Source organism: Apium graveolens, chromosome 10 (assembly GCF_009905375.1).
Source record: "Apium graveolens cultivar Ventura chromosome 10, ASM990537v1, whole genome shotgun sequence".
Classification (NCBI taxonomy): Eukaryota; Viridiplantae; Streptophyta; class Magnoliopsida; order Apiales; family Apiaceae; genus Apium; species Apium graveolens.
The window spans coordinates 151,031,567-151,044,121 of NC_133656.1; the positions used below are offsets into that span (position 1 = coordinate 151,031,567).

Consider the following 12,555-nt stretch of genomic DNA (forward strand, 5'->3'; position numbering starts at 1 on the left):
AGACAGACTGTATCGAAATTTTATTTCAATACAGATTGGTATTCATCAACTCTCTCCCTCTCTTGCTCCCTATATATAATGCCTATATATAATGTTCACTTTACGATATATAGTCTCAATCAGTCATGGCTTCTGAATCAAAGATGATAATGTTGAGGAGTTCCAACAACGAAGTTTTCGAGGTAGAAGAAGCTGTGGCTTTTGAGTCTCAGACAATCAAACACATGATTGAACATGACTGAGCAGACACAGTTATTCCCCTTCCCAAAGTAAGCAGTAATATCTTAGCTAAGGTTATTGAGTATTGTAAGAAACATGTAACGTCCCCGAGAGATGATAATAATGAACTTGAGAGCTTTGATGCCGAGTTTGTTAACATTGATAAGAATGTTCTGTTTGGCCTGGTGTCGGCTGCAAATTATCTCAACATCAAGAGTCTCTTGGACTTGACTTCTCAGGCATTAGCTGATATAATCGACGAGAAGACAGCCGAGGAGATCAGAGATTTTTTCGACATCGACAAGATGAGGAGCAGGAGGAACATGTGATTTTTTATTACATAAGCACATACAATAGGTTTATATATTAGACTTGCCACAAGCATGAATGATAGTATAAACAACTATATCGTTTTGCAATTTGTTTATTCAAAGAATAAAACTGATAATCTTTTTTGTGCCCGAATCTTTGGGCTTCGTTTTGTTAAGTAATTATATAACTGAATCTGATGAATAATCTCTTGGCAAGTGTTCGTTTTTATTTTGCGTTATCCTTTTACTTTTAACTTAGTCGCAAACTGGAATGTTGCAAAATAATTCATCCGTCGACGTTGAGTTATGTTAAGATTGATGCTCTCTTCTTGCAAGCCTTCGTGAACTTCAAACTGATTATTACTGCAAACTCAATTGACTTTGAGTATGATATTTTGATGTCAATGCACACTAGTTCAAAGGCAAAGCCTCTACTCTACCATTAGGCTTATAAAAGTACAAGACAATCGAAAGGGTATTCGAACTTCTTACATATTAGCACACCAAGCCCTACTCAAATTTAGCTTATATGTACTAGTTTGTAATAACAGTATAATAAAGTCAAAGCTGCATATTCCTTACAACCAAACATAGCCTTACCTATATTTATTAAATTCTGTTATAATTTATAGGGAAAATAAATTGATAAGTCGTTGAACTATTCCTGTTTTATTCGATAGGTCCCTGAACAAAAGATTCCACAAATCGGGTCTTTTAACTTTCAAATTTTTTTGGATCAGGTCCTTCCGTTAAAAAAATTCTGACGCCGTCAGAATCTTGTTGATGTGGTAGTGAATTTGACTAAAATTCAACAAAAAAAATAAAATTAAGACATAAAAAATAACATTACATGTCATGCACATGACTTTTAAAACGATATATTGTAACTTAAAATCAATATAATGTTAAAATCAATATAATTTTTTAACCTAAAAATTTATTATTTTTATTAATTAATTTAATTTACTTTAATTTATACTAAAATGTTAGGTCTAACATAAATACATTAATGATGGTCGTCCTCTTAATACTGATCATATTGTTTTTGTTTCTCTATTTGATTCTCAATCACTTGTTCCCAGACAGTCAACTCGTTCCAAAACACGACCATCATGGTGGTCTGATTATCAAATTAATACAAAATCCAATCTTGTTTTGAGTAATTCTTTATGCATTCCTTTTGATCCTTTCACATCACATATGTCGAGTTATACCTATAATGTTAATGAACAATCTGTACTAGCATACTCTAATGTCGTGTTTGAGCCTATATTTTATCATCAAGCTGTAAAGCATCCTCAGTGAATTGATGCCATGCAGAGTGAATTGATTGCTCTTGAGGCAAATAAAACCTGGCAACTTGTTCCTTTACCTCCTGAAAAACGAACAATTGGGTATAAATAGGTGTACAAGGTAAAGTATTTAGCTAATGGAGAGGTGGATAGATTGAAGGCTCGTTTAGTTGCGAAGGGATATACTCAATCTGCAGGAGTGGATTATCATGATACATATGCTCCGGTAGTTAAAATGGTTAAAGTTTGTACTTTACTTACAAGTGCTGCAGCTAAGGGATGGTTTGTTGAGCAATGGGACGTTAATAACGCCTTTTTACATGGATATATGTATGAAGAATTTAACATGGAACCCTCCTTTGGGTTATAAATTTCAATCTTCTCAAAAGAACTGGGTTTGTCAATTAATTAAATCGATTTATGGTTTAAAACCAGCATCACGTGAATGGTTTGCTAAGCTTACATCCTTTTTTATTCAAGTTGGTTATAAGGAGTCTATGTTAAATTATTCCTTGTTCACTTATACATCTGGATCTGTTTTTGTGGCTGCGGTTGTATACGTTGACGATATTTTGATTGCTGGAAATGATATGCCCACTATTCAATCTTTAAAAACAATGTCGGATGTTTAGTTTAGCATCAAAGATTTAGGGCCAATCAAATATTATTTGGGTCTAGAAGTCTACAGGAATGATTAAGGTATATTTCTGAATCAACATAAATTTGTTCAGGATTTACTTAAGTCTGCAAATATGATGGATTGCAAGCCATTGTCTGTGCCCATTAATCCACATGTTAAGTTGTTTGACAATGCTAAATCTGGGGATCTTATTTCAGATTCTTCATTATATCTATCATTAGTGGGCAAGTTGTTATACCTTACATCATCACGTCCAGACATTGCATATTTTGTTCAAACATTGAGTCAGTTCTTACATGCTCCTCGTACTGCACATTTTGAAGCAGTTAAAAGAGTTCTTCGTTATCTCAAGCATACAACTGAGCATGGTTTATTGTTCCCAACAAAGAATTCTCTTGATTTCAAGGGGTATAGTGATAGTGATTGGGCAGGAAATGTCATTGACGGACGTTCAGTTGGTGGTTATTGTTTTTTGCTGGGGTCAGTAGCTGTTTCATGGCGTGCTAAGAAACAATCAGTAACTTCTTGAAACTCGGCGGAAGCTGAATACATGGCATTAGCAGATTCGGCTTGTGAAGTTTTATGGCTTCAAAATCTTTTGGCAGAACTCACAGTGCCAGTTTCTACTACTCCGTTATTCTGTGACAGTAAAGCAGGTATAGATCTTACAGCTAATCCGGTTAACCAAGCTCGTACCAAGCATATTGAACTGGATGTATATTTCATCACGGAGAAAATAGCTTCTGGTTTAGTAGAGGTAACACAGATTGCTTCCAAAGAAAATCTTGATGACTTGCTTACTAAAGGCCTTGGTAAGGTTCCACATTGGTATTGTTCAAGCAAATTGGGTCTCACGTTTCCTTTTTCTACATCCTTAGCTTCTTCCGTTATGACCTCAATTTGTGACGGGGCTAAGGACAAGTATACAGCTTCTGTAGCACAAGCCATGACAGTTTAAACGGGGGTTAATAAAAGTATAATAAAGTCAAAGTTACAGATTCCTTACAATCAAACAGAGCCTTGCCTATATAATTAAATTCTGTTATGATTTGTATTACTATAAATACTAGATTGCTTGTAAGTTCTGGACTAAGTTTCACAAATGAGTTAGTTACAATTCTATTTCTCAGTTCTTCTTTGTGCTTTATTTCTGCTTCATTTCTTCATATCAATGTTCATTGATTCATGAAAGTCTTTAGTTTGTTAACTAGTATTTTTTCCTATCCTAGAAATATCAGTATTAAACAATGATTCTAGAAATTTATTCTAAATTATAATTAAAATATATAATAAATAAAATTGTACGATTATTGCAATTTTTCTTTTAAAATTATATGTAGTTTTCATTAACTCAAATCGTATTAGAACAATAAACTCAACGTCATTATGTATCTATTGTTCAAAAACATAATATTTTACGGATGTACTCCAAACTATGAGAATTTTGACTGACTGTTTTTTGTATGGAACTATCCATCTCCTTGCCTCTGCAGAGATCAATTGCTTATGGATAAGTTTAAAGTGTCGTAAAGATTGCAGGTGTAACATTACGAGGATAATAGAAAATGAATGTGGTGAAGCCCTCTGTGAAAATTGCAGCGTAAATTTTAATGCAGCGAATTTTGAGTTGACTGAAACATGTGAGAGTGGTTGTACAGGAGGAAGTGTTTGAAAATATACCTGCCAAGGCTAAGAACATAAAAACAATACGGATAACCATCTTGCTTTAAGCATGGGAAAACGACAGTAACAATAACATTAAAACACAAATTAAGGGGGCTCAATAGCTAGTGCACATTTGGTAGCTGAAGCAGTCTAGTTCCGTAAGCTTTAAAAATTTACTGTTAAGATGTTGTTCTTATTTATATATTAGAATGAGGATCCTGGGATAGTTACTCCTCAAGGGGTGGTAATTAGTTATTCCTCGTTGACTCGTCACCTCTTTTGTAAATTGGTTGAAGTAGATAGATGCTTCTGGACTAGTTTATATATGTTGATAGATGAGTGTTTTATGCACATGGTTTTTTGGATGCTTCACTATGAAACCTTGTGGAGTTTTCCTCTGTTTAATTACAGGGCATATGCGGTTAAGTATATATTTAACTGAAAAGGTCAAATGGTTAATATTATCCTTACCGACTCTATACTGTACTAGCTGCCAATTTTACAAGATCCAAATTCATGTCATTATCATAAATTTCTCCACCGGGTGATAAAAACTATGAAACCTAGTTTGCAAATGGTGGACTCTGTATTTGCTAGGTTCCCTTCCAACATTTCCTTACAGTTTTTGGCATCTTTTCTGAACTGTTCAATATGAACTTTTCAAACTAGTGTCCGTCGCCTCTTATAAATTTTTGATGGACAACAACTGTATAGTAGGTTTATCATCCGAGTAAACCATCTACTGGATCATTTTCTGGGCACCTAAAAAGGTCTGCGGTTTCAACATGGGTTCTAGTAGATCTGAGGTTGCAGGAAAGGAGCGACTAAAATGGACACAAGAACTACACGATCTTTTTGAAAAATCAGTTAATCAGCTTGGAGGTCCTGACAGTAAGTGCAATGCTCTAATTAATAATCATAATTCACTGATGCATGCATTGTTTCTTATGTTTATCAATGGCTTTATTAACTGATATTTGTTTACAGTTTTATTGGTTAGTCAGTAATTATTAAGTAGTAAAGATGAGGTTTTTTCCAGGGGCAACACCAAAGGGTATCTTAAAAGCTATGGGAATTCCTGGACTAACAATCTACCATGTCAAGAGTCACTTACAGGTTTGTGTTGTTTTACAGATTTTCTGTTTGTTGATTCCATCTTTCACAAGTTTTAACACAGATAGAATTGTCTTTCTTAAGCACCTGACATGGACTTCTATCAGCTGTGCTTCCAATTATTGAGCATGACTCTGCAATTGTATTAGTTAAATCCGATTAATATTTTTTGAGTAGATTTTGAAATTTTTACATATGCAGAATTTGGCTATATAACATAATTGAGCTGTGTTTCTGTCATGTTTTTTTAGAATTGTTTCAATCATGTTAATCTGAACTGATTTATTTATTTGACTTGATCTTCAGAAGTACAGAATATCGCAATTTGTTCCAGAAACACCCAATAGTGAGTTTTAATCTCTTCTTTCTTGAGGATCAAAATCAAGAACCCTTTCTCATGCATGTTCCTCCATTTGATTCTGTGAAATTTCACGTGTAAATGCAGAAAGCAAGTTCGAGAGGAGAAGTATTTCAGAAATACTGCCAAACTTCAGTGCAACTGCGTGAGTTGCCCTTTGTCATATAATTTAAGCCTTCCAGTAACATACATCAATGTTATATATTTATCAGGACTACCTTTATTTCTGTAGTGGTGCTCAGCTTAAAGAAGCATTACAAATGCAAGTCGAAGTGCAGAGACGATTGAGTGATCAACTTGAGGTACCAATTAATATTTCAGAGCACCTGGTAAAGAAAATTTAAACCTTTTATAGTGTTGAATATGTCTCTTTTTAAGGTTCAGAGAAATTTGAAGGTGAAAATCGAAGCACAAGGCAGGTTCCTTGCGAAAATCGGGGAGGAATATAAAAACAGGCCAAATATTAATGCAAAGCCTAGCAAGTCTTTCTCACCGATTATCTCAGTTCCATCTCTTTGTGAGGAGTCTGAGTCTGATAACAAACCAGCTGAATCTGATTCAGATGTCGAAACATTTGACATAAAATATGCTGAGACTTTCCAAAAATCAAAGAGGCATCGGGTCTATCAGAAAGACGTTTCACCACAAAGACATAAAAAGTTGAATTCAGAATCTTGCGCCCAACAAGGCATGCTTGTGTCTAAAGGATCAAGGACACAATGTGAGTCTCCTGAATACGGCTTTCCATGGAATGCTGTTGTTCGCTGTCAGTCACCTCTATTAATGCCAGCTTCAAATGGTTCTTTTAGCTAGTTAGTCAAAAACTCCATCCCGGTTGCTGAAACAAGTTTGCAGTTGTACACAAGTGGAGAAGAGAATGGTTAAATTCTTGATTGTATGATAGTTTCTATATACTTCAGCATATCATGTGTTTGAATAAAGATGTATCCATCTTGATAAAATAAGCACAGGTCACAAGTAAATGATTTGTGCTTTGATATCAAGATGAGATTGCCTTTTAAGTTGCACCACATCATGAGGAGGCTTTTCATACATATATGTTTTACATATATATGATTGGCATAACAATTTTTATTTTATCGAAAAAACCAGTTTTTCTTGTAATGTCTTCAAAGTTGGAAGTGTATCATCCGTTTACATGTCTCTCTGAACATGGCTACTGTATGCATGCAGCACACAGTAATGTCTACGTAGTTTTTAAAATAAACATAACCAAACTGAAGAATTCTTAGCCAAAGAGTCAAGAATTGGAATGTCTGATTATACCTGGAAGGAATCTGAAATATAAATTTTTGACTGTTGCAAGTGTCTTTTTCTTTTATTTTCATTTCATAATGTTTGTTTGTTTTCGCTGTTTTAAAAAGGATTTATCAAATCATTTTGTAGAGCAAGACATAGCGTGTGATGCCACGGAGATCTGTCAATATGTTTTTGGACAAATTAGCTTAATGGCAAAATTCAACATTATTTAAGAGCTAAATTTCAATATACATGAGTCCTCGAATAGTATTAAGTCATCAAACAAAGGCCGGCCGGAATAACTTCCCACACATTAGTATTCTAATGCATTTTGTGATTCCATGGACATGAAGCTCTGATATATATGTTTTTTTTTATGTACAAAACTTTTTCGGATTATGAATGAATAAATATGTACCAAAATATAAAATTAAACAGAAAACCAAGGCTAACTATTTTTCTATTCTTTTGTTAACTCCCGCACCAGATGAATATCATGAGTTAGTTATATATGTAAACTTTTGTACTATGATCACATATTTGCATGAATGATATGTGGTGCATGTGTCATGTTTATTTCATTTTATTTTCTTTACATATATTTAACTAAACTTGAGCTTCTTAAATATGCTCTTACATTATTAAGCTTAAAATTTATACATTGCAAAAATATGTAACATATATTTTCTTACGAGATTTGGATATAATATACTCTGATATTTTTTAAAATTTACTTTTTTTCTCATATTCTATCGACTGCGTATGTTAAAATTGATTAAAATATACATATTTGAATGTCTTCCATAATATATTTAGTTCTGGTCAAAATTGAAATCAAGTACGATCCTTTAGAAGTTTTATGGTTTTATACAAGCTTAATAGATTCCTTAATTTTTGGTGTTTGTTTTGGTTGAATAAAACACATATTTTGAATTTGTTCAGGGTATATATAGATATCTTTACTTTCAAAGCAAGTTCAGTTAACAAACATCTTTTACAACTATAATCATGAACCTCCAAACAAAACTTAATTTTGACTAAACTTCCTCTTCTCTATGAATTATTGATTAAGCAGCTTTACAACCGCGCGGATCTTCATTAATATTTTTATATTATTTAAAATTATAATAATTTTTTATATCATTACCTTATCAAATATATTTATAAATAATAATAATATAAATATTTATTGTTGATGAGATTCGAACTTAAATTAATCTTTGGAAGTGTATTACTATATTTATAAATAATAATATAAATATTTGGTACTAGGGAGATTCAAACCTGAATTTTAGGTAGTGTATAAATAATAATATAAATATTTGTTATTGGTGGGGTTCGAACCTAGGAGTTTTAGTAGTGTATAAATAATGATACAAATATATGTGGTTGGCGGGGTTCGAATTTCGGAGCTTGAGTTGTGTATTCTTTTAGTATTTGAATTTAACAGTCTCGATCATTTAATTAAAAAAATCCTACAATTATAAATGGGGATAACCAAACTAACAAAAAAATATATACGAAATTATACCTCATTTCGATTATTATAATATAAATTATCATATAAACATAGCCACCCCACGTAGTAAATTTACCGGAACTCACAAGCAACAAGCTACAAACATTCCCCTAAACCAAGTACTACATAGAGTTTATCGAAATTTAAGAGACAGTTTATTTAGATATGTTCAAAAAATTCAAAATACGAAATCCGATCCGGTCCGATTCAAATAAAGATATGAAAAGTTTGATTCGAAAAAACCCGGTACGGTTTGACCCGGACCGCGGATCTTAAACGGACCCTCTTTTTTTCCCCAAAATCCGGCCCGACCTGAAACCCAAAAAATTCAGATAAAAATTCAGATTTAACAAAGTTCAGATAAAAATCCAGAGTTTAAAAAGTCTGAGTAAAAGCCCGGATCAGCCCGGCCTGAATCAATTAAGGTATATTTGATTATGCCGATTTATTTTATTAAAGTTTTCTGTTTTTTCACCTAATTAAAAGGTACTAAAAAAATTATTTAATTAATTATGACATAAAAGATATTAAAGATAAAGCTTGTTAGATTCTATAGTCTGACTATATATAAGGTATGAACTACAGAGTCTACACTTTACGGTGCATGGAGAGAAACTTATATATCAAATATAAAAGAAATAACAACTAATAAGCTCTTGTTTGTTACCGATAAGCAGATCATACTCCATTTTCGACAATAAAAAATGTTACATATAATTATATTATATTATTATAATCATAATTATGTATATATTATATTAAAAAATAATTATCAATTTTAGTGTCTAAATTAATCTACATAACAAAATATTATTTTATTCAGTATTAAAATTACTTATAGTTCGAGTTACAAGAAAAAAATATTTAAATATTTAATATATATAAGCCCGAATAAAGCATGTCCTCGACCCTATCCGACCCGGCTCGTGGGCTTAGAAGTAGAACGGACCTCATATTTTTAAGGAAGCCGACCCCTCCCGATTTTCAAAAAAGCCCGGCCCGATCCGTTTAAAAAAAATCGGGCTTTTTAAAGCCTGGATAAAACCCGGCCCGATGGGTTTTTGTGCATCTCTACATCTATATATCTAATTAACTGATTGTTATTATGAATGAAATAGTCATTTTTGTTAATAAGGCTGACTTCTTAATGAATGAGACAGACTCGGCAAAATCAAGACGTTTTCATTTAGTTCGACCCTTATTCATAATTTATGGCCTAGCTACATAGTCCCCGTGCCAGCTAGTATTATGGCCTACATCCAAGTATTTGTGCCAACTAACATAGAAAATGTATTAGATCAACTTTAATAAAAAATTTATAATTTTTTTATTACAAATGAATAGCCACCAAAATAACCCTTTTCTATAGTACACTTACTATCTAACACTACTGCTACACCTTAGCATACGGGCAACAACTCGACGCAAGTTGATAAATAAAAATAATGTATAAAGATAATGAATTACAACTCAACTAACTTCTTATTTGATTGGATATTCAAGATATAGAAATAAGAAGATTTTTAGAAAGAATAGACGTAAGCATTAGTCTTGAATCTGAAAATAGAAGTTGTATTTATAAGCACAACTCTAACGGGTTTAATTTTTAAACAAAGAAGAGATAAAAAATTTTAATCAGATTGTTTTGAAAATATATGAATGAGTTTTGGCAAAACAACCCGTTAGTTAGTTCTTAAAAGACAAACCAATATATGAATAAGATTTAAAGATCAAATCGGTTTATCGGGATATAGTTTATTTAAGAGATAAGTTTGATTACCCACTCAACTAAATAACAGAATTAAACTCTATTTCTAAAAATACTATATTGATAAATCTGCATTCTTCTCGAACATCTTGCAATGATCATCATCAGAAACCTGTACATCAAAAATCTTCCCCTTTTATAATGATGATAGAGAGCACAAAAAGCTCCTTTATCAAAACATACTTTAATCCATGTTCAAGATGTTAGTATAGTGACAAGATAATAACATATGTATATTATATTTTTTACACAACAGATGTCGAATGAGACAAGTAAATGTATAGAAGAGATAGGTATAAATTAAACCAAATGAAACAGTACATGAACCAATGTTGATCCACGACATTAAACCATAAACCATGTCTCAAAACATCTTAAAAGAAATAAGTCGGAGACCTAAAAAACATAGTCTTAAAAACATAATCCAAATCAAATTGAAATCATTAATTCTTCTCCCGCTCAACACCATAAAAGGGGGCTTCAGCGAATTTTCTATCAGAACCTTCAGGGAGGTCGACATGTGTCTTCCCGTTCCTTTTCTTATCCTGTGTTGAAAAAATAGGTGGTTGACCAAACTCATAAAATATTTTTGTTGAAGAAACCAGCGTCTGGGGCGTTTCCACCTCTTTCAGAAATCCAATCGAACAGCTTCTTCTTGTACTGAGCTCTTGTCATGCCCACACTGATGATGAAGGAACTGCTGGAAAGGGCAAGGGAGAAGTGATTTCCTCAAGCATACAATCGATTATCCAATCTTTTTTCGTTTGTGCTACTACATTTTGGACTTGCCTTGCATCGCTGAAAGCTGCTGTGAAAGAAACTTGAATGTATAGCCAAGTTTGAAGAAAAGTTCCAAAAACTTCTTCTCCCATGACTTAGCTGCATGTACCATACTTTCTTGAAGTGATCCAAACTTAAAAATCAATCGATTTTGCCACCATATGATCATGAACTTTGAGAATATCTAACTTGTAATTGAAGGCATCAAGAGAATTAAAGACATGTTTATTGAATATCTCGTATGATGCTCGCATTAATTTCACCTGCGAAGTCAATGAGGCAAGAGACTCGATTGAAGAAAAATGATTATTCAACCACTTAAGAGTTTTAGAATTATCATTTATTTTGGCCAAAAATGAGTTTAACACAGTGTTTGTGTCTTGATCATTAGGGCCAGGCGCATAAATGGGTGACCCAGGAAAAACACCAAAGGAATGATGCTCAAAACTAAATAACAATTCATTAGTTTCTGAAATGATAATATAAATTTCCCGAATGATGCTCTGATACCAAATGAAACTTAAGACACAATCTATATATTCAATTAATTGGTTGTTATTATGGATGGGATAACCTATTTGTTAATGAGGCATACCTTTAAACGAATGAGACATAATCAATTATTATGCAGAATGTAAATTATTAGTAAATGAAATACAGTAATAAAGAAATTAAACAATGCAAGATATCAAGATATTTTCACTTGGTTCGACACATATTCCTAGTCTATGGCTTATATCCAAATCCCCATGTCAACTAGCATAGAGAATGTTTTATATCAACTTCAATAAAGAACTTATAATTTTTATTGATTACAAATGAATAATCAACGAAAGAATATTTTCCTCTAACACACTTTGTTAGATATTGAATGCTTTAAAATATAACATAGGGGTGAATGTGTTTCTTGAATTTTTCTTGGTTTTAAACTTTATGGATTATGGTTTGAACAAAGAAGTTTAAGAATTGTAGATATTGTGTTTAACGGAATGAACACAAACAAAATATATCAAAAACTCACTTAATTATATTAATCAAGCTTGTCTTTCTACAAATATGTGTTCTTAAAAAAAAGAACTCAGTTTTTGTCTTGAGATATTACAAGAAAATCTATATCTGTTTGTTACTTGTGAATTAAGGACACGTGCCTGCTTTATAGACTAGCAGCACGGGTTTAAAAAATTTGCACTAAAATTTACTAAACCATTTTCTAAAGAAACCTTTTATATTTCCTTTTCTGGTGTTAGCAAATCTATGTAGAATCTTGCAGGTCCGTGACCACCCTTTTTCCAGTTAATCTTGGCCCTTGATCTTGTATTCTTCAAGCTGCTTTGTAGACTTTCCAATTCAGTGATTGAATTATTTGTTGTCTGATAATCTTGAATCATGAATTTGTCTACATTCTGAATTTGAGAAGTATGTCGAGATCTCCAATCTGTTCTATAGAGAAGTGACAAATCGATAAGTGTAATGACTTATTGATATCTCTGAGTTCTCTATAGGTATACTTCACTTATCGAGATCTCTAGTTCCTTACATGTGAAATGAATTGTCAATATGTCTGAGATCTCTACATGTAGAAATGACTTGTCGATATCTCTGAGATCTCTATATACACAATTTGACTTAT

The 12,555-nt window shown here is 32.5% G+C and overlaps 1 protein-coding gene across 1 annotated transcript; it reads left to right on the forward strand.

Annotated features, from left to right (window-relative positions):
• Positions 1–4,912: 4,912 nt before the first annotated feature.
• On the forward strand, positions 4,913–6,411 carry LOC141691137 (myb family transcription factor PHL7-like). Its single transcript, XM_074495879.1, has 6 exons — positions 4,913–5,018; positions 5,167–5,243; positions 5,547–5,586; positions 5,686–5,743; positions 5,831–5,900; positions 5,977–6,411. Exons 1-6 carry the CDS (start codon positions 4,913–4,915, stop codon positions 6,409–6,411), a joined length of 786 nt encoding a protein of 261 aa, XP_074351980.1.
• Positions 6,412–12,555: the final 6,144 nt, after the last annotated feature.

Excerpts from the sequence above, each read along its gene's own strand:
- LOC141691137 (XM_074495879.1), top strand. The coding sequence starts at position 4,913 with ATGGGTTCTAGTAGATCTGAGGTTGCAGGAAAGGAGCGACTAAAATGG. Across the intron at positions 5,587-5,685 it reads TGTTCCAGAAACACCCAATA|AAAGCAAGTTCGAGAGGAGA; the intron begins GTGAGTTTTAAT and ends GTGTAAATGCAG. Across the intron at positions 5,744-5,830 it reads CCAAACTTCAGTGCAACTGC|TGGTGCTCAGCTTAAAGAAG; the intron begins GTGAGTTGCCCT and ends TTATTTCTGTAG.